This window comes from Dromaius novaehollandiae, chromosome 28 (assembly GCF_036370855.1).
Source record: "Dromaius novaehollandiae isolate bDroNov1 chromosome 28, bDroNov1.hap1, whole genome shotgun sequence".
Taxonomy (NCBI): Eukaryota; Metazoa; Chordata; class Aves; order Casuariiformes; family Dromaiidae; genus Dromaius; species Dromaius novaehollandiae.
The window spans coordinates 4,725,266-4,747,293 of record NC_088125.1 but is presented as its reverse complement, the minus strand read 5'-3'; the positions used below and the strand labels follow the sequence as shown (position 1 = coordinate 4,747,293).

Sequence of the window (22,028 nt, the reverse complement as noted above, 5' to 3'; positions counted from 1 at the left end):
AGTGCCTGCGGCTGTGCAGTGCAGCGTGTGGGGCTGTGCAGTGCCTGCGGCTGTGCAGCGCGGTGTGTAGGGCTGTGCAGTGCCTGCGGCTGTGCAGTGCGGTGTGTAGGGCTGTGCAGTGCCTGTGACCGTGCAGTGTGTAGGGCTGTGCAGTGCCTGTGACCGTGCAGCGCGGTGTGTAGGGCTGTGCAGTGCCTGTGACCGTGCAGTGCGGTGTGCAGGGCTGTGCAGTGCCTGCGGCTGTGCAGCGCGGTGTGTAGGGCTGTGCAGCGCGGTGTGTAGGGCTGTGCAGTGCCTGCGGCTGTGCAGCGCGGTGCACGGGGCTGTACAACGCAGGGGTGCTGTGCAGCGTGTGGGGCTGTGCAGTGCCTGCGGCTGTGCAGTGCAGTGGCCCCATCTGGGACCCCGCAGCCCCCCCCGCCCCCCCCCCCGCTGCGAGCCTGGGGCACCCCAAACGCGGTGTGTGCACCCCGCGGGTGCAGACAGGGCTCTCGGGACCCTGCCCCCCCCGTGCACCTTGTCCGTGCACCCCCGCAGTCGTGCACCCCACCACAGCCCCCTGCCACGTTCCTCACCCTGCTGCCCCCCCCGCACCCCCCGCACCCCCTGCCCCCCCCGCACCCCTCGTGCATCGCCTTCGGGCACCGCCGTCGGTGCCTCCCGCCAGCCCCTCGCACCCCCCGCACGGACACCAGCCCCCTGCCCCCCCCCCGTGCACCCCAGCCCCCTGCACGCACATCGTGCACGCCAGTCTGTGCCCCCCCCGTGCCCCCCATCATGCACCCCAGCCCCACACATCCCCCCCGTGCACCCCAGCCCCGTGCCCCCCCCGTGCCCCCCACCTCCACGCACCCCCCCCCGGTGCATCGCCCCCCCCCCCGCTCTGCTGCAGCCGCTGCCATGGAAACGGCTCGCGGCTCTCGCGAGCTCGGCGCCCCCCCGCGCCCCCGGGCCCGGTGCGGGCGGCGGGCGGGGGGGGGGGAAGGCGGGGGGGGGGGAACGGGCGCTCTCGCGAGATCCGCGCGCGCTCGGGCCTCCGCTTCCGGCCGGCGGGACGCGGTGCAGAGTCAGCTGGGGGCGGCGGGCGCACCGGCACCGGCACCGGCACCGGCACCAGGTGCGCGCGGCGGGGGGGGGCGCGCGGGGGCGGGGGCCGCGCGGCGGGGGGAGCGGGGCGCGGGGGGGGCCGCGCACCGTGGGCGGGGGGGGGGATGCACCGGGGCAGCGGGGCGCTGGGGGGGGAGCTGCATTGCACCGGGGGGGCACCGCACCGCGGGAGGGGCTGGGCAAGGCGCTGGGGAGGGGGTGTGCACCGAGGGGGGGAGCATCGCACGGGGGGCGGGACGTGCATTGCACCGGGGGGGTGCGGTGCACCGGGGGGGGGGCATCGCACGGGGGGGCGGGACGTGCATTGCACCGGGGGGGCGCGCTGCGCGGGGGGGGGCGGTGCCGCGGGGGGGCGGTGCGCTGGGGGCCGTTTCAGCCCTGGGGGGGCACATGGTAGCGGGGGGGGGTGCGAGGCACCGGGGGAGGAGTGCGGTGCGATGGAGGGGGCTTTGCATCCGCAGGGGGTGCCAGGCACGGGGGGGCCGCGCGGGGGGGGGGCGCCTGCCGTATGGGGGTCCCATGGGGCTGGGGGGGCCCGCGGGTTCCCCAGGGCCTGGCTGGGTGCAACGGATCGAGGTTGCCCCTTGCTGGGGGTGCTGGGACACCCGCTGCCTCCTCGGGGGGGCCAGGGATGGAGGGGGGTGCACCCCCCCACCGTGAGAAGAAGCGGGGGAGGGTCAGCAGCCAGGACGCCTGGGCTCCCCCGCCAGCGCCGTGACTCGGTTTCCCCTCTGCGGGGTGCTGGGCCGGGGAGCCCCTCCGCAGGCTGCAGTGGTGGGGGGGGGGTGTCCGGCCACCCCCAGGGTCACCAGGGCAGGGCCTGGGCTCCCAGGCCCCCCCCAGGGCACGGGTGGGTCTCTGAGCCCTGCAGCCCCCCCAGGGCACTGGGTGTCCCTGAGCCCTGCCGCACCCCCCCCGAATGCTGGGTGTCCCGGAGCCCTGCAGCCCCCCCCCGGGGCACAGCGGGGTCCCCGACCCCTGCAGCCCCGGGGCACTGGGTGTCCCCAAGCCCTGCCCCCCCCCGGGGCACGGCCCCCCCCCCCCCCCCCCCCGCAGCCCAGCGCCCGCCCCGCACCCCCGCAGGATTCGGCCTTGCCTCCGGACGGAGCCAGCAGCGCCGGCGCCATGGGCAACATCTTCGGGAACCTGCTGAAGAGCCTCATAGGGAAGAAGGAGATGAGGATCCTCATGGTGGGGCTGGACGCCGCCGGCAAGACCACCATCCTCTACAAGCTGAAGCTGGGCGAGATCGTCACCACCATCCCCACCATCGGTGCGCGGGGGGACGCGCCGGGGCGGCCCGGGTGCCGGGGGCCGCGGGGGGCCGCGCTGGGGCTTGGCTCCTGCCTGCCTCAGTTTCCCTGCGCTGTGGCTCCCCGCAGGCTTCAACGTGGAGACGGTGGAGTACAAGAACATCAGCTTCACCGTGTGGGACGTGGGCGGGCAGGACAAGATCCGGCCCCTCTGGCGGCACTACTTCCAGAACACGCAGGGTAGGTGCCCGCGCGGCCCCCCCCGCGGCCCCGCGCGGCCCCCTCCCGCCCCAGCACCGCCGCCTCCTCCCCCCAGGGCTCATCTTCGTGGTGGACAGCAACGACCGGGAGCGGGTGAACGAGGCGCGCGAGGAGCTCATGCGGATGCTGGCGGAGGACGAGCTGCGGGACGCCGTGCTCCTGGTCTTTGCCAACAAGCAGGTGGGGCGAGGTGCGGCCGTGCCCATCCCCGTGGCGTCGGGGCTGGGGATTAACAGCTCCCTGGCGGGGCTGTGCTCATCCCCATGGCATCGGGACCATGCCCATCCCCGTGGCATCGCGGCTGGGGGTTAACAGCCCCCATGGCATGGCTGCGTCCATCCCTGCAGCCTCAGGGCTGGGGTTTAGCGTCCCCTGCTACAAGGCCATGCCCATCGCTGTGGCATCAGGGCCATGCCCATCCCCATGGCATCAGGGCTGGGGTTTAGCAGCCTGCACAGTGGGGTTGTGCCTGTCCCCACGGTGTCGGGGCTGGGGCTTAGCAGCCCCTGCGGCAAGGTTGTGCCCATCCCCGTGGCATCAGGGCTGGGATTCAGCAGCCTGCATGGCCGTGCTCATCCCCGTGGTGTCAAGGCTGGGATTTTGCACCCCATCCCTCCCGGCATCAGGGTTGCGCCCATCCCCATGGTGTCGGGGCTGGGATTTCGCAGCCCCCATGGCAGGGCCGTGCCCATCCCCATGGCACTGAGGCTGGGATTTTGCAGCCCCTTTGGCATTGGGGCTGTGCCCATCCCCATGGTCTCAGGGCTGGGCTTTAGCCACCCACAAGGCAGGGCCGTGCCCATCCCCGTGGCGTCAGGGCTGGGGTTTCGCAGCCCCCGTGGCAGGGCCATGTCCATCCCTGCAGTGTCGGGGCCGCGGTTTAGGGCCCCCCGCGGCACGGCCGTGCCCATCCCCGTGGCCTCAGGGCCGGGGTCCGTCATCCCCCCCGCGGCGCAGCCGTGCCCGTCCCCGCGGCGTCGGGGCGGGCGCGCGACGCCCTGCTCTGCCCTAGGACCTGCCCAACGCCATGAACGCGGCGGAGATCACGGACAAGCTGGGGCTGCACTCCCTGCGCCACCGCAACTGGTACATCCAGGCCACCTGCGCCACCAGCGGCGACGGCCTCTACGAGGGCCTCGACTGGCTCGCCAACCAGCTCAAGAACAAGAAGTGAGCGGCGGCCCCCCCGCCGGCCGCCCCCCCCGGCCCCCCCGCCCCGGCCGCCCGGCCTTGGCTCGCTGCCGGCTGCCGCGGGGTTTCACCCCTCGTGCCGGGCTCTTCCCGGCGCCCTCGGGTCTCGTGTGTGCGTGCGTGGAAATATAGCTCTATATAAAAGTCTATGGGGGCCGGGGGCGGGGCCCCCCCCGGGGGGGCGCTTGGCGGGGCCCCCCCGGCCCCTCTCCCTGCCCTGGACCAAACGCGGGGGGGGGGGGGCGGCGGGGCCACGGGGCCATTTGGGACCACATCCCCCCCCACCCTGTTCCCGGGGACCCCCCTGTCCCCCCCCCCATGTCACTTCGAGGCAGGTCTCCTCCCCAGCGGCGCGCCCGCCCCCCCCTGCGCCCCCCCGGCCCCCATGCCAGCATAGTGATTGTAATGTCCCCTGCCCCGGACGGACGGACGGACGGACGCCCCGTGCCCCCCCCCGGCACTGTATTTATACCCCGGTCTGTGCTTGGTGTGACGTGTCGCTGCGGCTCTGCCCCGTCTCGGGGACGTCTGTGCTCGCCTCCCCTCCCCGCGCCTCGGCTGGGGGGGGCGCCCGGCCCCGGCCCCCCCTTGGGTATTAAACATGTTTTATGTAGCGCCGTCCCCCGGCTCTTCTTCTGCCGCCCCCCGGCTCGGGGGGGCCGCACGCTGGGTCGGGGGGGGGCGGTGATGGACAGCGCCGGGCGCGTTTTAATTAGAAGCAGCTTAGCGGGCGGGGGGGGGGGGAGCCCCCGCGCCGGGCCCATCTTTGGGGGAATATTGGCTGAAATGGTAAATCCCATTAGCGCTAATCCCGTGGGGCCGGTGCCAGCGGCGGGCAGGGCTGGGGGCATCGGGGACCCGTCCCCGTCCCCTCCGGGGGCTGCCGGCTCCCGGGATGGCCGCGTGCCGGCCCGGAGCTGCCGCGGGCCTGTGTGCCCGGACGCCTGGGTCCCCTGTCCGGGAAGGGGGGGGGGACAGAGGCAGGTTTGGGGCAAGACGCCTGGTTTCCTCCTGCCCGGGGGTGGCTGGAGCCGGGGTGAGGGTCGCCGTGGGGCGCCGGAGCCGGCCCGGCTCGTTCCCACCGCGGCGGCGGCGGCTTTGTCCACCCGGGCCGGGGGTCCGGCCCGGTGCTGACCCGGGGGCCCTGCTCCCATCGGCGCCCGCGGCCCCCGCCGCCAGCCCGGCTGCGGCCCCCCCGGCAACCGGGGCTGGTATGTGGGTGCGGGCGGCGGGGGGGCCAGACAAAGCGCCCGCCGGCCGCGCAGTGGGGCCGGGCCCGGCGGCGGCGGCGGCGTGGCTGGCGTGCCGATGCCGTCGCCCGGGAGCCGCCGCCGCGGGGCCGAGGTGGCTGCGGGGGCCGCGCTGGCCCGGGGCCCCGGGGCAGCCGGGCTGCTCGTGCGTTTCGGGGTTGCCCGCGTTTGCTGGCGCTGCCTGTGCATTTTTGGGGCTGTTCTCATGCATTTCGGGGATGCCCGTGCGTTTTGGGGATGCCCGTGCGTTTCGGGGATGCCCACGCGTGCCGGGGATGCCTGTGCGTTTCGGGGGTGCCCACGCGTGCCGGGGGTGCCCGTGCGTTTTGGGGATGCTCGCGTGTGCCAGGGCTGCCCCGGCGTTTTGGGGCTGCCCCGCACGTGCCCGGGGTCCCCGCGCGCCTGTCCCGCGCCCCGGTGCAGGATCCGGGAACCGGGGCCGCCGGGTACCGGGGCCGCCGGGTACCGGTTTCCCCAGGCTCTGCTGCCGCCTGCTGGTACCGGCTCCGCACGGCGCCGCGACGCTGGGTGCTGCTCCCCGGCCCCCCCGACGGGCCCCCCCCCACGACGAGCCCCCCCCGACGGCCCGGCCGGGGGGAGCGAGGGGCCGCGGCGGCGGGGCTCCGTGGGGCGCCCCGTGGCCCCACCAAGGCGGCTGGCAGCGGCAGCCCGCGGGGAGGCGCGGCCGGGGCCGGTGGTGCAGGACGCAGGGGGGGACACGTCTGTCACCGGCCTGTGCAGATGGACACACGTCCTGCAGCACCGGGGGGGCGGGACGGGCCTGGGGGCTCCGGGCCACCCTGACGGCACCTCTCCGGCTCTGGGACGTCCCGACCTGCAGCTCTGCACCGGCACAATGATGTATCTGGCCTCTGGGCCACCCCACAGCACGTCTGTGGGTCTGGCTGCCCCATGGGGCTTCTCTGTCACATCCCCATGTCTGGGGCACCCCAAAGGCTCGTCCCCGGCTCCGAGGTGCCCCGAAGGGACGTCTCTGGCTCTGGGGCACCCCGAAGGCTCGTCCCGAGCTGGGGGACACCCCACAGAGTTGTCTCCAGCTCGGGGGCATCCCAAAGGCCCGTCCCCGGCACCGGGGCACCCCAAAGACACGTCCTCAGCTCTGGGGTGTCCCGAAGGCTCGTCCCCATCTCGAGAGCGCCCCGGAGGGCGTCTCTATCCCTGGGACACCCTGGAAGGCTCATCCCTGGCTCTGGGACACCCCCGAGACACATCTCCAGCTCTGGGGCCTCCGGAAGGGACGTCGCCATCCCTGGGACACCCCAAAAGGCTCATCTCCGGCTCAGAAGCACCCTGAAGGCGCATCTCCATCTCTGGGGCACCCAGGGGACACATCTCCACCCCTGGGACACCCTGAGGACACGTCTCCGTTCCTGGGCCACCCTGGGATCTCTCCATCTCTGGGGCACCCAGGGGACACATCTCCACCCCTGGGACACCCTGGGGACACGTCTCCATCCCTGGGGTGCCCTGAAGGGACATCCCTGGCTCTGGACCACTCTGGGGACATGTCTGCATCCTTGGGGCACTCTGGGGACACGTCTCCATCCCTGGGCCACCCTGAGGAAATATCTGCATCCCTGAGGTGCCCCAAAGGGACGTCCCTGGCTCTGGGCCACCCCAGGGACACGTCTGCATCCCTGGGGTGCCCTGGGGACGTCTCCATCCCTGGGACTGCCTGAAGGGACGTCTCTGTCCCTGGGCCACCCTGGGGACACGTCCCCGTCCCTGGGGCACCATGAGGACACATCTGCATCCTTGGGCCACCCCGGGGACGTCCCCGGCTCTGGGCCACCCCGGGGACACGTCCCCGTCCCTAGGGCACCCCGGGGACGTCCCCGGCTCTGGGCCACCCTGGGGACACGTCCCCGTCCCTAGGGCACCCCGGGGACGTCCGCGGCTCTGGGCCTCCCCGGCGGCAGCCCCGGGGGCGGCGGGGCGGGCCGGCGGCGGGCGGGGGGCGGCGCCCCGCGGGCCGGGCGGGGCCGGGGGCCGGGCGGGGCGGTGCCGGTGCCGCCGCCGCCGCCGCCGCCAGCCCGGCCATGCCGCCCCCCGCCGCGCTGCTGCTGCTGCTGGCGCTGCTGCTGCCGCCGCCGCCGCCCGCCCGCGCCGCCGACGGCGACGGCGACCCCGAGAGCGGCGCGCGGGGGCTGCGCCTGGAGACGCTCGTGAGGCCCCGGGGGCACCGGGGGGGGGGGCACCGGGGGGGGGCACCGGCACCGCGCGCCCGCGGGGCACCGGGAAAGCGGCACGGGGCGGGGGGGGGGCAGCGGGGAGCCCCGACGGCTGCCCCGGGAGCGGGGGCCGGGAGGGGCCGGGGGGCGGCGCGGCGGCGGCCGGGGGGGTGTCGGTGCGGGCCCCGGTGACCCCCCCCCGTCCCCTCCGCGTCCCCCCCCCCTCCCGTTGCAGGTGGCGCCCCCCGAGGGCTGCACGGAGCTGTCGGCGCTGGGGGACACGGTGCACATCCACTACACGGTGCGGCGGCGGCACGAACACGTCAGCACTGCCGGCGGGGGCGGGCGCAGCGGCGGGGGCGGGCCCGGCGGGGGGGGGCCACGAGGCGGCACCGGGACCCGCGTGGGGGGGGCCCGGGCCGGTACCGGGACCCGCGTGGGCTCTGCACCGGGTGGCCCTGGGGTGGCCCCGGGGGCGGCACCGGGACCCGCGTGGGCTCTGCACCGGGGCGGCACCGGGACCTGCACGGGGAGGGCCCCGGGGTGACGCTGGGACTGGCACCAGCGCGGGGAGGGTGCCGGCGTGGCGCTGGGCAGCACCGGGACCGGGATGGGGGTAGCCCTGGGGTGGCACCGGGGTTGGTATTGTCACGGGGACCGTGCTGGGATGGCCCTGGGGTGGCACTGGGGTTGGCACTGTCACGGGGACCGTGCTGGGATGGCCCTGGGGTGGCACTGGGGTTGGCACTGGCGTGGGGACTGTGCTGGGACGGGCACAGGGCGGCACCGAGACCAGCGTGGGGATGGCGCTGGGCTGGCCCGGAGGAGCCTGGCACCCGCGGGCTGCCGGTGCCAGCGGTGACCGTGTCCGCGCGTCCGGCAGGGCAGCCTGGAGGACGGACGGATCATCGACACCTCGCTGACGCGGGACCCGCTCCAGGTGGAGCTGGGCAAGCGCCAAGTGATCCCCGGTGGGTGCCAGGCGTGGGGGGCCGGGGGGGGGGCGGGCGCGGGCGGCCCCGCTCAGCGCCTGCCTCCCCCCTCGCAGGGCTGGAGCAGAGTCTGCTGGACATGTGCGTGGGGTAAGTCCGGCCGCCGGCGCGCTGGGGAGGGCAGCGAGCCCCCACCCCCCGCCGCGGGGCCCGGAGGAGCCGCCTCGGGGCTGGGCGAGACCCTCCGCGCTGCGGACCAGGACGAGGCCGGGCCCGGACGGGAGCTGCCTCCTCCACCGCCCCGAGACAAGGTCCTCGCGTCCCCGTCCCGCGGGGTCGCCCGGCCCCGCTCGGGCTCCGTCGTCCGCCGGAGCTGGCCCTAACGTTCCCGCAGCGGTTTTGAGCGGATTCATCCCCCTGCCCGGCGCCGGGGCTCGGGGGCCTCCGCACTGACAGTCTCTCGCCGTGGCAGGGAGAAGCGGAGAGCCATCATCCCCCCTCATTTGGCGTACGGCAAACGAGGTTCCCCCCCCACCATCCCAGGTAAGCGCGGCCAGGCCGGGCTGCCTGCCCCCCCCCCCTCCCCCCGCGGCCCTCGCCGTCCCCGTACCGCAGCGGGGGCATCGGGATGGCTCCTGCCCGGCCCCCGGGCCCCCCGCGTGCCGGAGGAGGTGCGTCTCGGCCCCGGTGGGAGGCACCCCGGCTCCCCGCGGCCCCCGCTCAGGCTCGGCCCCCCCCCGGCAGGCGACGCGGTGCTGAAGTTCGAGGTGGAGCTGGTCGGCCTGTCCCGGGCCAGCTACTGGCAGAAGGTGGTGAACGAGGTGCTGCCCCTCGTGTGCCTCGGGCTGGTCCCGGCGCTGCTGGGCCTCATCGGCTTCCACCTCTACCGCAAAGCCAGCAGCCCCAGGCTCTCCAAGAAGAAGCTCAAGGAGGAGAAGAGGAACAAGGCCAAAAAGAAATAAACCGTGCTCAGCAACCGCAGCTGCTCCGCGCCTGCTCCGTCCGCCTCCCGGGGACGCTCGCTGCGTGGGGGACGGGGTGCGCGCGCCTGTCCGGAGCCTGGGGGGAGGCGAGAGCAGAGGGAAGGGGGCCCCGGGCTGCTCATCTCCCTGCCCGGATGCTGTCAGCTCCCGCCGAAGGCCTGGAGCTCCGTCTGGTCCTGGCAGGGGGGATTTAGTGCGGCCAAGGGGCTGAAGAGTCGGACCTAGACCAAGCCCGTGGGTGACCAGAAATGAGATGCGTACCACATCCGCACCACAGTCGAGCTCTTTAATGGCAGCTCCTGCCGGCCCAGCGTCCGTGCTGCCCCGAGCACCGGGCTCAGCCGGGCGATTCAGGCACTGGCCGGGGCCGATCTGGCCATGCGTCCCCCCCCGGGAGCCTCACAGGATGCGCGAGGCCACGTGCGCCGCCTCCACGACGTTGTGCACGGCCCCCCCGGCGCGGCGCCGGGCCCTGGGGCTGCAGCTGCTGTGCTGGAGGGTGAGGAGCGGGTTGGGCTTGCGGAGCAGCTCCGGGCTCACGGAGACGCCCTCCAGGTACTGCGCCAGCAGCTCCCGCAGGCGCCCGTTCCTGCGGCTCAGAGCTGCCCTCTCCCGCGCCAGCGCCAGCTCCTCCAGCTTCGCCTTGTTGAACCGCTGCCAGAAGCGCTCCAGCCCCGCGTAGTCCTGCATGGCCTGCGCGGGAGCGAGGGATGAAGAGGCCGGGGGCCCCGGACCTATCCCTGCACACACACTGGCTGTCCCCAAGGCTGTCCCCAAGGCTGTCCCTGTCCCTCCCTCCCCGGTGGCAGTGCCTGGCCAACTCGGGACCCCGACACTGCCTCCTCACCTGGGCCAGAGGCTCTGCGGGCGTCTCCCTGAGGACCTGCTCCACGTCCCGCTGCTCCTCCTCAGCCAGCGAGGAAGGGTAGAACGGCAGCACCTTCTCCTCCTCCGACTCCAGCTTACGGCACATCTCGCCCAGCCGCAGGACGCGCTCTGCCTGGGGGGACGCCGGAGAGGGCAGGCACGGAGGGGACGGTGGCACCGCGTGGCCTGGGGCTCCCCGGGGAGCCCAGTCCTGCCCCGGGCAGCAGCATGCGGCCTGCGGGCCTCACCTTCGCCACGACGTGCAGGAGCGCCTTCAGGGCAGCGCTGCTCCGCGCGGTGAGCTCGGCCAGGCTGCCGCGGGCCTTGGCCCTGGCCTGGTTCATCTCCCTCTTGAGCTCCTGGAGCTGCCCGAGGACGAGCTCCTTCTCCTCCCGCATGCACCGGTTCTGCTCCTTGCTCTCCTGGAGGTGATCCGTGATCCTGCCCTTCACGGCCGCGATGGAGTCCTGGGGGCAGGCGAAGCGTCAGCAACGGGATGGGGGGCTCGGTGTGCGGGGCCGCGTCTGCACCGGGAGTTTCTGCAGCCACGACCTGGAGTTTGTGCAGCTTCTTCGCCTGCATCTCTATCTCCCTGGAGCTCTTCTCGTCCTTCTGCTTGAGCACCTCGAAGGCGATCTTCTGGTCCTCCGTGGCCTCCGCGTAGCTGTGCAGGACCTGCTGGAACTGCTTCCAGAGGGAATCCACCTTGCTGCCCAGCTGCAAGCGGCTGTACTGCTTCTCCTCCAGTTGCTGGGGGAGGGAGACGTTGCTGGGGGTGTCCCGCCACCCCCTTCCCTCCTCCCCCGGCTGTGATCGCCATGTCCCAAGCGAGGCAGCTCCCTCTTGCCTCCGCTGCAGCCGGGGCTCCATCGGCCCTGGCTGTGCTCTGCTCACGCCCCAAGCCCCAAAACGCTCCTCGACGGAGTCAGCCGCTAGTCGGGCTGCTAAAGAGCCCGGCAGTCCCTCAGCGAGCCCTGCCCCGTCCCCCGCCCCTGCCTTGCTCTTAACGTCGTCCCAGGCGCTCTGGAAGTTCAGCGTGGCCTCGCAGTCGTTCTCGACGAAGCTCTGCTCCGCGGCCAGCATCACGCCCTGCAGGTAGCAGCGTTCCTGCTCGTGCTGCTCCAGGATCGCTCTCCTGGGGGGAACGGAGCACAGGGCCGGGGCAGGCCGGGGAGGTCCCCGCTCCGGCCCCGCCAGGGACCCAGCGGGACCGCCAGCGGGTGCCACCCCGCACCCCGATCGCCCGCTCCCTGCCCTCGCTACCTCTCTGTCTCGAACTCCTCCCTGAGGGCCGCCAGCTCCGCGTTATAATCGTCCTGCAGGTAGCGCAGGCGGCAGCGCTGCAGCTGCAGCAGGCGGTCGATGTTGTGCAGGTGGCTGCACAGGGCCCGGCCGTGCTGCGCCTCCGCCTCCAACAGGTCTCTGGCCAGGGACTGCGGGGGGGGGGGGGGGGGTCACGGGGGGGCTCCGCACGGCCCCACGCGGAGGGAGGACCGGGCAGGGGGCTCCACGCGGCCCCGCGCTCCCACCGCGGGCTCACTCTGATGACGCTGTCCTTGCAGTCCGTCACCCGCGCGAAGGTCTGGCTCAGGATCTCGATGTCCGCGCGCAGCTCCTCGGCCTTGGCCTCCCGCAACACCGCGCGCCACTGCGTGTTGATCTTGTTGAGGTTCAGGGCGCTGTTGTGCTCCTCCTTGGCCAGCTTGTCCTGCGCAGGGGGGGCGGGGGGGGTCAAGGGGCAGCAAGGATGCGTCCCGCGGGGGCCGGGGGCGGCCGACGTGTGGGGAAGCGCCTCGCTGACCCCCCGGGCACCTTCAGGAACTGGGTGAGCATCTCCCCCTTCTTCTTGGCGGCCTCCTCCTCGGCCAGGGCCTGGCTCTGCAGCAGCAGCAGCTCGTCCTCCTCCACCCCGGGGGCGGCCGCGGCCCGCTGGCGTCGCTTCCGCGGCATGGCGGCGGGGCTGGGGGGCACGGCGCGAGGGGTGAGGTGGGGGGTCCCGGTCACCGCCCCCCGGGGCCCCCTGCCCCGATCCCTCCCCCATGGGGTGCCCCCCCTTGGGGTGTCCCCCCATCCCTGCTCTTCCCCTCCCCTATGGAGTGCGTCCCCCCCGTAGTGTCCCCTTTTGGGGTGTCCTCCTATACACTCCCCCATGGGGTGTCCCCCCCCCTCAGGGTGCCCCCACTCCCCCCCGGGGTGTCCCCCCTCCCCACGGGATGTTCCCCCACCCCCCCACCCCACAGGATCCCCCCAGTCCCGCCCCTCTCCCCGGTACCTCTCACCCCCCCCACCCCACCAGCGACACCCGGCCCGGTGGCTCGCGTCCCACCGGTCACCTAGCAACGGCCACTTCCGGCTCGGGGCGGAAGCGAGCGGGCCCCACTTCCGGGCGCCGCGGGGGCGCCGCGGGCAGAGAGGCGCCTCCTGGTCCGGAGGGCTCCCGCCGCCGCCCCGAAACCGGCCCCGCCGCCCCGGCGCGGCCCCCCCGCTCCGGCCGCTGCGCCCGCAGCCCCGGCCCGGCCGCCCCGCCGCTACCTGCCCCAGGTGCGCCCCCTCCCCGGCAGCCGCGGGGGGCGGGGCTGGGCCGCCCCACGCCACTCCGCCATTGGCCGCGGCGCCGAGCGACCCCGCCGCGATTGGCGGGCGGGCGCCGCCGTGGGCGGGGCGCGGCGGCGGCGGCGCTATATAAGGGCGCTGCGGCGCGGGCGCGCAGGGCTGGCGGGTGGGCGCCGGGGCCGGGCCGCGCTCGCGCCGCCGCCATGAGGGAGCGGAGGCCGCCGCCGGCCGCCCCGGCCCGCTGCAAGCTGGTGCTGGTGGGCGACGTGCAGTGCGGCAAGACGGCCATGCTGCAGGTGCTGGCCAAGGACTGCTACCCCGAGGTGAGGCGGGGCGGCGGCGGCGCCGGGAGCGGGCTCGGGCGGCACCGGCCCCGGTACCGGGCGCTGACGCTGGCGGTGCCGTTGCAGACGTACGTGCCCACCGTGTTTGAGAACTACACGGCGTGTCTGGCCAGCGAGGAGCAGCGCGTGGAGCTGAGCCTCTGGGACACCTCCGGTACCGGGGGGGCATGCACGGGGGAGGGGGGGGGAATGCATGCGGGAAGGGGGGAGGGATGCACCTCCGGTACCGGGGGGGCATGCACGTTGAAGTGTGTGTGTGTGGGAGGGGGGGAATGCACGTCCGGTACCGGGGAAAGTGGGGGCATTCCCGGGGGAGGGAGGGGGGAAATGCCCTTCCGGTACCGGGGGGAGGGGGGATGCACAGGGGTGACGTGGGGGGGGGAGGGGGGGATGCCCCGGGGGAGCTGCGTGTTCAGTACCGGGGAGCCCCGGCGGGCTGGGGGGGCCTGATGGGGGGATGCGCAGTGTTGGGGGGGGTGTCGGGGGGCTGCGGTGGGGCACAGCGGAGCCCTGCAACAGGGGACTGCAGTAGCGGGGTGGGGGTGAAGGCCTGGCTATGGGGGGGGGGGCTGCAGCACAGGGGGCCCTGCAGTGGGCTCTTGCACCGGGGGGGGGTTCTGGCCTGGTGTGGGGGGGCTGTAGCGGGTGTGCGTGCCTGGTGCTGGCTCAGGGTGGGGGGCACGGGGGGGGGCCTGGTCCCCTGGGTGCGGGGGGCACCCTTGGGTCTGGCTCTGTGGGGTGGGGGTGATGCATGGGGGCAGGCAGAGGCTCAGCACCCCTTTTTGGGGGTGGGTACCCAGCACCAGTGCAAGCCCCCCCCCCCATATTCCTCCATGCTGCATGATGGGGAGGGCTGCAAAGGAGGGGGGTGCTCCTGGCATTGCCCCCTCCCCAGGCAGCCCCCGAGGCCGGGGGACCGGGGCTGCCCTGCCGGGTGCTGCAGTGTCCCCCATCAGCGGGGGTCCCCGCCGCCGCGGTCCCCGTGTTGCCATGGCGATGTGCTGGCGCAGCCTCTTTGCTATTCCGCGCACGGAGCGTCTGGGCTGCAAAACCCCTCGGAGGACGCTCCGGGGTCGGGGGGGCGCCCGGCCCCCCGCGCCGCAGGGGGACTCCCTCGCAGCGGTGCCCCGTGGGGGGGCCCAGCTGGGCCCGACCCCCCCGTGCTGGCAGGGCTCCCCCCTCGTGGGGGAGGGTTTGCGGTTATATAAACTCCCCGGGAACCATTTCCTGCCGCCTCGTTAGCGGAGATGGGGGCACTAACGAGGTGGGGTTCGGGGTGCTCCGGAGCTGCCCCCCTCCAGCTCCCTCCTGCCTGGGGGCAGCCGCCCCCGGCGCAGGGGGGGCGCAGCGTGGTGACCCCCCCTCCTCTCCCAGGCTCTCCCTACTACGACAACGTGCGTCCCCTGTGCTACAGCGACTCGGACGCGGTGCTGCTCTGCTTCGACATCAGCCGCCCCGAGACCCTCGACAGCGCTGCCAAGAAGGTGAGGGGCGCGCGGCCGGCCCCCCCGCGCTGGGGGGGTCTTCCCGGGGCGGCCCCCGCGCCTGGCTGACCGCGGGCTTGTGCGCGCAGTGGAAGACGGAGATCCTGGACTACTGCCCCACCACCCGGGTGCTGCTCATCGGCTGCAAGACGGACCTGCGGACCGACCTGAGCACCCTCATGGAGCTCTCCCACCAGAAGCAGGCACCCATCTCCTACGAGCAGGTGCCGGGGCGGGCTGGGACCCGAAACCAGGGGGCTGGGGGGGCCGGGCTTGGGGGGTTGCCTCGGCCTCACACGGCATTGGGACACAGGGCTGCGCCGCGGCCAAGCAGCTGGGAGCGGAGAGCTACCTGGAGTGCTCGGCCTTCACGTCGGAGAAGAGCGTGCACAGCATCTTCCGGACCGTGTCCGGCATCTGCCTCAGCCGGCCCGGCCCGCCGCCCCCCAAGAGCCCCGCGCGCGGCCTCTCCAAGCGCCTCCTGCACCTGCCCAGCCGCGCCGAGCTCATCTCCTCCGCCTTCAAGAAGGAGAAGGCCAAAAGCTGCTCCGTCATGTGAAGGGGGGGGACGGGGAGGACGTGGCCCCGGCCCCCCGGGGCGGTGGGGGCTGCGGCGTGGTGCCCCGCGGGGAGGATGCCGCCGGCCCCCCCATCACACCGCTTCCCCCCAGACAGCGCGCGCGTCCTGGGGCCCGGGGCTGGGGGGCAGCCCCCGCCGAGATGCCATGGGGTGGGGGGCCCGGGGGACCCCCGGCGCGGAGGGGACCTTGCTCAGCGGCTGCTCCTGAGCCCCCGGAGCCGGCAGGACTCATCCACGGACTCATCCTTTTTCTTTGAATGCCCAGTTGGTGTCTGGCTCTGCCCCATCCCTCATCTGCTGCTTGGCCCCGGTGCCCCCCCGGGGGCTCTGCGGGGCTCCGGGCGGGGGGCGACGTGTTTTATAGACTGTCTCTTGGGGTGACTCTGTTCAATGTTCAGTGTTATTAAAAAGCTTATTTATTATTGGAAATATAACAACTATCCACCGTGCAGTGGGCGCCTGGTCGTGTGTTGGGTGAGGGGCTGGGGGGGTGGGGTGGGGTGGGGTGGAGGGGAGTTGAGGTCAGGCTGGGGGGGGGGTTCTGTCCCCTGGCTGTGTCAGTAGTGAAGGTGACAGTGACATTTGCATCTGGCCACCCATGGGTGATGGCTCAGGGTGGCCCAGGGCAAAGCCCTGGGGTGGGTGGGGGGTCCCAGGGAGCCTCTGGTGAGGGGGGGAGAGGGAGGGGCAGGAGTTGCTGCCCTGGGGGGTCTTGGGCACCTTGTAGGGTCTCCCTGGGGGTCCCCTGCTGTCCCCAGGCCCGGGGAGCAGCTCAGGGCGCAGCGGTGGTCGGGGTCCTCGGCCCCCTGCCAGGCTGGCGCTTGCAGGGAGAGCTGGGGCGGGAGGGCAGCTGCGTGGGGCAGAGGGGGTGACATGGGGGGTGCTGTATAAGGCCCTGGTGCATATGGGGCACTGCTGTGGTGCACGTGGGGCCGTTGCTGGCTCGTTGCGGGGGCCCGGGCGGACTGCGGCGGGCCGGGCGGAGGGAGCCGCGGGGCGCGGTGGCGCTGCGGCCGGCGGAGGGAGCCAGCCGGGGGCGGGGCGGGGCCGCGGGGGCTGCCGGGAGTTGTAGTCGCGGCGGGAGGCCGTTCCCAGCGTGCCCCGCGGCGCCCGGACATGGCGGCGGCGGCGCGGCGGCGCTGAGGCCTGGGCCTGCGGGCGGCGCGGCGGTGAGCCCGGGCGCGGGGGCCTCTCCCGGGCCGCGGCCGGGCGCTTCGGCAGGGGGAGGCGCGGGCGGTTCCCGGGGGGCGCGTAGGGGGCGGAGCGGGGGGGAGGCGCCCGGGCACCGGAGTCTCCGGTGCCCCCCGGTGCGACGGAGGCTCCCTGGGCCGTGAGGCCCCGGTACCGCGCTGGCTCCGCCGGGGGCGCGGAGCACCGGGCCCTGCTGCGCTCGGGGCTGGAGGAGCCCCCGCCCGGTGTCCCGGGGACGGGCCCCCATCCCCGGTTCCCCTGTACCGGGTCCTCGGTCCCGGCTCCCGGGTCGGTCCCGGCTCCCGCTGACTCGCCGCCCCCGTAGATGGCTGGGGAACTGGCGGACAAGAAGGACCGGGACGCGTCCCCCGCCAAGGAGGAGAGGAAACGCTCCCGCTCCCCGGACCGGGACCGCGACCGGGATCGCGACCGGGACCGCGACCGCAAGAGCTCCCCCTCCAAGGACAGGAAGCGGCACCGCTCCCGGGACCGGAGGCGGGGCAGCCGCTCGCGCACCCGCTCCCGCTCCAAGTCGGTGGACAGGTGAGTTCGTGGGGCGACGGGCCTGGCCCGGGCACCACTTGGCTTTGGGGGAAAAGCCCTGCCACTCTTGGGTGTCCCCAGAGAGGGACCGCGGGCGGCTGGGCTGCGGCCGAGCCGTGCGTGACTGCCCTGCTCCTCAGGGACCGGCGGCACAAGGACCGTGACCGCGACCGGGGCAAGAAGGACCGGGACCGGGACAAAGATGGGCACCGGCGGGATAAGGACAGGAAGCGATCCAGGTGAGCGCTCGCTCTTCTCCGGGTGTTCTCGCGTGCGTGTCCGTGCTCTGTTTCCCCAGCTTTTCTGTGAGTGCACGTAGGGGACCGAGCCTGGTGACATTTTGGGGGTGTATGGTTCTACAGGAATTGTTGTCCTGAGGTCTAGCAAGAGAGGGGATAGGGTGACGCTGGGATTACGCTCAGTGCCTGATTCTCCTTTGTTTTGCTCGGAAGCTTGTCCCCGAGCAGGGGCAAGGATTCAAAGTCCCGGAAGGATCGGGACTCGCGGAAGCTGGACGAGGAGGATGAGAACGCGCTGAAGAAGGAGAAGGTAAGTGTGGGGAGAGGTCGGGCTGGGAGCGGTTCCTGGGGGCTGCCGCCGCCTCTGCTAGGGCAGGAGCGTTCGGGGCTGCTGATGGTCCGGTCCTACGTTTGCAGGCCCAGCCTCTGTCCCTGGAGGAGCTGCTGGCCAAGAAGAAGGCTGAAGAGGAGGCAGAAGCCAAGGTAAGAGCAGGAGCCTTTTCCCTGCTCTGGGGGTCTCTCCTCTGCCTGCTGCGAGGGGCCCGATCGGCCCCCATGTGGGAGCGAGGCCCCTCGCCCTCTGCAGACCCTGCCTCCCTTGTCCACGGCAGCCGTAAGGGGGGACGTTCCTGTCCCGCTGGACGCTGGTCCCCGCCTGGGGCAGCCCCGGGGTTGGGCTCCGTGGGGCCGGGGGCTGCAGCCGGCTCTGGCCTGATCCTGCCTCTCCCGTCGCAGCCGAAGTTCCTGTCCAAAGCGGAGCGGGAGGCCGAGGCCTTGCGGCGGCGGCAGCAGGAAGTAGAGGAACGGCAGCGGCTGCTGGAAGAGGAGAGGAAAAAGCGGAAGCAGTTCCAGGAGATGGGGAGGAAGATGCTGGGTATGGCGTTGTTCCCGCCGCGGCCTGCGTGGCTGCAAGGGGCTGGGGCAGACCCCCCCCGGGACCCCCGAGCCCTGTGCTGGAGGGCTTAGCTCTGATCCCCTTTCCCGACTTCCCCAGAAGACCCCCAGGAGCGTGAGCGCAGGGAGCGCCGTGAACGCATGGAGCGGGAAACCAACGGCACGGAGGACGAGGAGGGCAGGCAGAAGATCCGCGAGGAGAAAGACAAGAGCAAAGAGCTCCATGCTATCAAGGTGCTGCTGGCCGCGGACCCCCTGGGCTGGGGCAGGGGTGTCTCGGACGCCTGGGTCCTCTCCCTGCTGGCTGGGGAGGGGAGCCTGGGCCGGGGGACGCGGCTGACGCTCCGCTGCCCGCAGGAGCGGTACCTGGGAGGGGTGAAGAAGCGGAGACGCACCCGGCACCTGAACGACCGCAAGTTCGTCTTCGAGTGGGATGCGTCGGAGGACACGTCCATCGACTACAACCCCCTGTGAGCGCCGGGGCGCCCCTGGGCTGGGGGGCGGGGGGCAGGGGGTGGGGGGCAGCCCCAGCCCTGCCCCTGACGCTCCCCTCCCGCCGCAGGTACAAGGAGCGGCACCAGGTGCAGCTGCTGGGCCGGGGCTTCATTGCCGGGATCGACCTGAAGCAGCAGAAACGGGAGCAGTCGCGTTTCTACGGGGACCTGATGGAGAAGAGGCGGACGCTGGAGGAGAAGGAGCAGGAGGAGTGAGCGTGCCTGGGGAGAGCTGGGAGCGCGCCGAGGGTTGGCTGGGGTCCTGTCTGGCTGTGCTTGTCCGTGTGGGGACAGAGCGAGAGGCTCTGGGCTGCAGCACGTCCCTGTGCTAGGTGGAGGGGTAAATCCAGCGTCCCCAGTGATGTGGGGTGGGCTGTGGGGGACAGGTGAGGGCAGCTCTGACCCTTCTGGCAGCCAGTGGCTGATCCCTGTCTCCTGCCTCCCCCCGCCAGGGCCCGGCTGCGGAAGCTGCGGAAGAAGGAGGCCAAGCAGCGCTGGGACGACCGGCACTGGTCCCAGAAGAAGCTGGACGAGATGACGGACAGGGACTGGCGCATCTTCCGCGAGGACTACAGCATCACTACCAAGGGGGGCAAGATCCCCAACCCCATCCGCTCCTGGAAGGACTCCTCCCTGCCCCCCCACATCCTGGAGGTCATCGACAAGTGCGGCTACAAGGTGGGCGCGGTGAAGCGGGGCCCGTTGGGGAGCCGGGCCAAGGGAGAGGGCTGGCTCTTGGGGACAGGGATCCTGGGTTCTCCCTGCCCTGGGGGGGGAGGAGGGAAGGGCACGTTCTGCTCTCAAACCTGCCTCTCCGCCGTCCAGGAGCCCACCCCCATCCAGCGCCAGGCCATCCCCATCGGCCTGCAGAACCGCGACATCATCGGCGTGGCTGAGACCGGCAGCGGCAAGACGGCGGCTTTCCTCATCCCGCTGCTGGTGTGGATCACGACTCTGCCCAAGATCGACCGGTGAGCGGGCCCCCGCTGCGGGGCAGGATGGGTCCATGGGGTGACGGGGCAGCAGGGCGATGCTGCGGATGGGGAGCAGCGGGGTGGGTGATGCGGCCTGGCTTCGCCTTGCTGCAGGATCGAGGAGTCGGACCAGGGTCCCTACGCCATCATCCTGGCCCCTACCCGAGAGCTGGCCCAGCAGATCGAGGAGGAGACCATCAAGTTTGGGAAGCCGCTGGGCATCCGCACGGTGGCTGTGATTGGAGGCATCTCCCGCGAGGACCAAGGCTTCCGCCTGCGCATGGGCTGCGAGGTGAGTGCCAGGCCCGAGGGGGTCACGGAGGGGGCCGGGGCAGCGTCAGGCTCTGGGGGGCGGCCAGGTTAGCGCCAGGCTGTGACACCGACCCTCTCTGCCTCCCCCCCAGATTGTCATCGCCACGCCGGGGCGTCTCATTGACGTGCTGGAGAACCGGTACCTGGTGCTGAGCCGCTGCACCTACGTGGTCCTGGACGAGGCCGACCGCATGATCGACATGGGCTTCGAGCCTGACGTGCAGAAGATCCTGGAGCACATGCCTGTCACCAACCAAAAGCCCGACACCGATGAGGCCGAGGACCCTGAGAAGATGTTGGCCAACTTTGAGTCAGGGAAGCATAAATACAGACAGGTGGGTGCGGGTGTGAGGCCCAGGGGAGCGTTGCGGGCTCCAGCAGGGCTGGGGGTGCGCTGGGCTGAGCGTGGTCCCTGGGGCGGAGTGGGGACCGCGTCAGGGCTCCAGAGAATGTGGGGCAGCTGGAGAAGGGGCTGGGGAGGACCGGTCACGTTTCTGTCCCAAGGGGAGGATGCTGCTCATGGCCCCTCTGTCTCTCGCAGACCGTGATGTTCACGGCTACCATGCCGCCAGCGGTGGAGCGCCTGGCCCGCAGCTATCTCCGCCGCCCGGCTGTGGTCTACATCGGCTCTGCTGGCAAGCCGCACGAGCGGGTGGAACAGAAGGTCTTCCTCATGTCGGAGTCAGAGAAGAGGTGCGGAGAGGGCTGCTGGGAGCGGGTGGGGCAGCGAGGGTGGATCTCGAGGGCTGATCTGGGATATTTGGGAATGAGGGAGCTCTGGGAAGGAAGGATGTGGGGCCCCAGAGAGCAGGGTGGCTCCTGTGGGGCGCCTTGGCCTCTCCTTGCCCAACCGTCCTCTTCCCCAACAGGAAGAAGCTGTTGGCCATCCTGGAACAGGGCTTCGACCCACCCATCATCATCTTCGTCAACCAGAAGAAGGGCTGCGATGTGCTGGCGAAGTCGCTGGAGAAGATGGGGGTGAGTCTGGGCCGGGCCAAATTCCCCTGCTTTATGGGGGTTGTCCCAGGCCCCCTGGGTCCCATTCCGGACCGGGGGACTCCTTCCCTGTCTCTCGGCTGCGCACAGAGACCCTGCGGGTCGGCTTTGGGCTCTCTGAGCGCCGTCTGCCCCCCGCTAACGCCTGCCCCTCGTCCCGCAGTACAACGCCTGCACCCTGCACGGCGGCAAAGGCCAGGAGCAGCGAGAGTTTGCCCTGTCCAACCTGAAGGCCGGGGCCAAGGACATCCTGGTGGCCACGGACGTGGCTGGCCGCGGTATCGACATCCACGACGTCTCCATGGTCGTCAACTACGACATGGCCAAGAACATCGAAGGTGAGTGCGGGCCTGCCCCGGCCCCCCGGCCTGGGGGCCGCAGGCTCCGGGGTTCGGCGGGGGGAGCCTGGCCCTGGTGGGGTCCCGGTTTGGCGCCGGAGCCCTGCCTCACGCCCGCGTCCCGCTGCAGATTACATCCACCGCATCGGGCGGACGGGCCGAGCGGGGAAGAGCGGCGTGGCCATCACCTTCCTCACCAAGGAGGACTCGACAGTCTTCTACGACCTCAAGCAGGCCATCCTGGAGAGCCCGGTGTCGTCCTGCCCGCCGGAGCTGGCCAACCACCCCGACGCCCAGCACAAGCCCGGCACCATCCTCACCAAGAAGAGACGGGAGGAGACCATCTTCGCGTGAGTCCCCGGGGCCAGTGTCCGCCTCTCGTCCCCCCCTTCGGGGACGCCAGGACCACGGGGGCCGGGGGCTGCCGGGACTTCAGTGGCCGCTCCTTTCCCGCGCCGCCAGGCCTCTGCGCAGCCGGGACTGTCGATAGCAGAGACCGGGGCCGGGACTGCCCCCAGAGTCCCCTCCTTGCTCCCGGGCCCCCTCCCCACCTCCGTCACAAACTGATGAAGCCTCTGGAGGCTGTTTGGGGGCAGAGTCCTCCTCGTCTGCCTCCCGCCGAGGCAGAAGCACGTTCAGGGCTAGTGCTGGGGTTCGCGTGCTCTTTTTTTAGCCAGGGCTGTCCCAGGAGCTGTTCTTTGTCCTTTCATCCCTTTTTTAAAGCTGAAACTCCAGTTCAGGCTGCAGGAATAATAATAAAAAAAACAGAACTGCAGCGGCGTTGCCCACCGTCGCCTCCCTGTGCCGTCCCATCTCTGCGGCGCCCGCCCGCCCGCTGCCTCGTGTCCCGCCTTGGCGCCCGTCTCCCCGCGCCCGGCTGGCCCGCGGCCCCGGCTCCTCCCGGCCCCAGGGTGCTGCGAGAGATCCCAGCCCTCCCGACAGTGCCAGGAGCCTCCGTGTCCTGCCCAGGCAGCCGGAGCCGTGCCCTTCCCGGTGCCCTCCGACGCTCCCAGAGGTGCTGGGAGCCGACGCTGCCCCTAAGGAAGGAGC

The 22,028-nt window shown here is 72.6% G+C and overlaps 5 protein-coding genes across 10 annotated transcripts; 4 read left to right on the top strand and 1 right to left on the bottom strand.

Annotated features, from left to right (window-relative positions):
• Window positions 1-990: 990 nt before the first annotated feature.
• ARF3 (ADP ribosylation factor 3) lies at window positions 991-4,425 on the top strand. Its single transcript, XM_064498604.1, has 5 exons — window positions 991-1,117; window positions 2,191-2,380; window positions 2,490-2,600; window positions 2,677-2,801; window positions 3,634-4,425. The coding sequence occupies exons 2-5, from the start codon at window positions 2,233-2,235 to the stop codon at window positions 3,793-3,795; spliced, it is 546 nt and encodes a 181-aa protein (XP_064354674.1). The 5' UTR covers window positions 991-1,117; window positions 2,191-2,232; the 3' UTR covers window positions 3,796-4,425.
• A 2,627-nt stretch (window positions 4,426-7,052) lies between these two features.
• On the top strand, window positions 7,053-9,167 carry FKBP11 (FKBP prolyl isomerase 11). 2 transcript variants are annotated; one of them, XM_064498599.1, is made up of 6 exons: window positions 7,053-7,248; window positions 7,490-7,576; window positions 8,138-8,225; window positions 8,303-8,336; window positions 8,659-8,729; window positions 8,931-9,167. In XM_064498599.1, the coding sequence occupies exons 1-6, from the start codon at window positions 7,123-7,125 to the stop codon at window positions 9,146-9,148; spliced, it is 624 nt and encodes a 207-aa protein (XP_064354669.1). In that variant the 5' UTR covers window positions 7,053-7,122; the 3' UTR covers window positions 9,149-9,167. The 2 variants fall into 2 exon arrangements, with proteins under 2 accessions (XP_064354669.1, XP_064354672.1); XM_064498602.1 differs by having other exon boundaries at window positions 7,055-7,248; window positions 7,490-7,555.
• Window positions 9,168-9,441: 274 nt separating this feature from the next.
• CCDC65 (coiled-coil domain containing 65) lies at window positions 9,442-12,646 on the bottom strand. 4 transcript variants are annotated; one of them, XM_064498561.1, is made up of 9 exons: window positions 12,569-12,646; window positions 11,849-11,996; window positions 11,577-11,744; window positions 11,300-11,469; window positions 11,033-11,171; window positions 10,589-10,786; window positions 10,285-10,503; window positions 10,017-10,169; window positions 9,442-9,862 (listed from the first exon to the last, which is right to left on the bottom strand). In XM_064498561.1, exons 1-9 carry the CDS (start codon window positions 12,637-12,639, stop codon window positions 9,569-9,571), a joined length of 1,560 nt encoding a protein of 519 aa, XP_064354631.1. In that variant the 5' UTR covers window positions 12,640-12,646; the 3' UTR covers window positions 9,442-9,568. The 4 variants fall into 4 exon arrangements, with proteins under 4 accessions (XP_064354631.1, XP_064354633.1, XP_064354632.1 ...); XM_064498563.1 differs by having other exon boundaries at window positions 12,370-12,614; XM_064498562.1 differs by lacking the exon at window positions 12,569-12,646 and adding an exon at window positions 12,330-12,372.
• A 52-nt stretch (window positions 12,647-12,698) lies between these two features.
• On the top strand, window positions 12,699-15,448 carry RND1 (Rho family GTPase 1). Its single transcript, XM_064498593.1, has 5 exons — window positions 12,699-12,912; window positions 13,000-13,087; window positions 14,308-14,417; window positions 14,507-14,641; window positions 14,731-15,448. The coding sequence occupies exons 1-5, from the start codon at window positions 12,793-12,795 to the stop codon at window positions 14,974-14,976; spliced, it is 699 nt and encodes a 232-aa protein (XP_064354663.1). The 5' UTR covers window positions 12,699-12,792; the 3' UTR covers window positions 14,977-15,448.
• A 592-nt stretch (window positions 15,449-16,040) lies between these two features.
• DDX23 (DEAD-box helicase 23) lies at window positions 16,041-21,753 on the top strand. 2 transcript variants are annotated; one of them, XM_064498531.1, is made up of 17 exons: window positions 16,041-16,166; window positions 16,514-16,731; window positions 16,872-16,970; window positions 17,184-17,280; window positions 17,388-17,453; window positions 17,706-17,844; window positions 17,968-18,098; window positions 18,222-18,334; window positions 18,427-18,570; window positions 18,811-19,036; window positions 19,184-19,329; window positions 19,447-19,624; window positions 19,737-19,979; window positions 20,186-20,337; window positions 20,514-20,622; window positions 20,804-20,978; window positions 21,109-21,753. In XM_064498531.1, the coding sequence occupies exons 2-17, from the start codon at window positions 16,514-16,516 to the stop codon at window positions 21,330-21,332; spliced, it is 2,460 nt and encodes an 819-aa protein (XP_064354601.1). In that variant the 5' UTR covers window positions 16,041-16,166; the 3' UTR covers window positions 21,333-21,753. The 2 variants fall into 2 exon arrangements, with proteins under 2 accessions (XP_064354601.1, XP_064354599.1); XM_064498529.1 differs by having other exon boundaries at window positions 17,965-18,098.
• The last annotated feature ends 275 nt before the right edge of the window (window positions 21,754-22,028 follow it).

What these genes read in the sequence shown, in the direction of transcription:
- ARF3 (XM_064498604.1), top strand. Translation starts at nt 2,233, where the DNA reads ATGGGCAACATCTTCGGGAACCTGCTGAAGAGCCTCATAGGGAAGAAG. An exon ending in CACCACCATCCCCACCATCG is followed by an intron (nt 2,381 to 2,489) that starts GTGCGCGGGGGG and finishes GGCTCCCCGCAG; the next exon opens with GCTTCAACGTGGAGACGGTG. An exon ending in TGGTCTTTGCCAACAAGCAG is followed by an intron (nt 2,802 to 3,633) that starts GTGGGGCGAGGT and finishes GCTCTGCCCTAG; the next exon opens with GACCTGCCCAACGCCATGAA.
- CCDC65 (XM_064498561.1), bottom strand. Translation starts at nt 12,639, where the DNA reads ATGGCGGAGTGGCGTGGGGCGGCCCAGCCCCGCCCCCCGCGGCTGCCG. An exon ending in GGGACGACGTTAAGAGCAAG is followed by an intron (nt 10,787 to 11,032) that starts GCAGGGGCGGGG and finishes TCCCTCCCCCAG; the next exon opens with CAACTGGAGGAGAAGCAGTA. An exon ending in TCCTGCACGTCGTGGCGAAG is followed by an intron (nt 10,170 to 10,284) that starts GTGAGGCCCGCA and finishes GCGTCCCCCCAG; the next exon opens with GCAGAGCGCGTCCTGCGGCT.
- FKBP11 (XM_064498599.1), top strand. Translation starts at nt 7,123, where the DNA reads ATGCCGCCCCCCGCCGCGCTGCTGCTGCTGCTGGCGCTGCTGCTGCCG. An exon ending in GGCTGCGCCTGGAGACGCTC is followed by an intron (nt 7,249 to 7,489) that starts GTGAGGCCCCGG and finishes CTCCCGTTGCAG; the next exon opens with GTGGCGCCCCCCGAGGGCTG. An exon ending in CAAGCGCCAAGTGATCCCCG is followed by an intron (nt 8,226 to 8,302) that starts GTGGGTGCCAGG and finishes CCCCCCTCGCAG; the next exon opens with GGCTGGAGCAGAGTCTGCTG.
- DDX23 (XM_064498529.1), top strand. Translation starts at nt 16,514, where the DNA reads ATGGCTGGGGAACTGGCGGACAAGAAGGACCGGGACGCGTCCCCCGCC. An exon ending in GCCTGCGCATGGGCTGCGAG is followed by an intron (nt 19,625 to 19,736) that starts GTGAGTGCCAGG and finishes CCTCCCCCCCAG; the next exon opens with ATTGTCATCGCCACGCCGGG. An exon ending in CATGGCCAAGAACATCGAAG is followed by an intron (nt 20,979 to 21,108) that starts GTGAGTGCGGGC and finishes GTCCCGCTGCAG; the next exon opens with ATTACATCCACCGCATCGGG.
- RND1 (XM_064498593.1), top strand. Translation starts at nt 12,793, where the DNA reads ATGAGGGAGCGGAGGCCGCCGCCGGCCGCCCCGGCCCGCTGCAAGCTG. An exon ending in CCAAGGACTGCTACCCCGAG is followed by an intron (nt 12,913 to 12,999) that starts GTGAGGCGGGGC and finishes GTGCCGTTGCAG; the next exon opens with ACGTACGTGCCCACCGTGTT. An exon ending in CACCCATCTCCTACGAGCAG is followed by an intron (nt 14,642 to 14,730) that starts GTGCCGGGGCGG and finishes ATTGGGACACAG; the next exon opens with GGCTGCGCCGCGGCCAAGCA.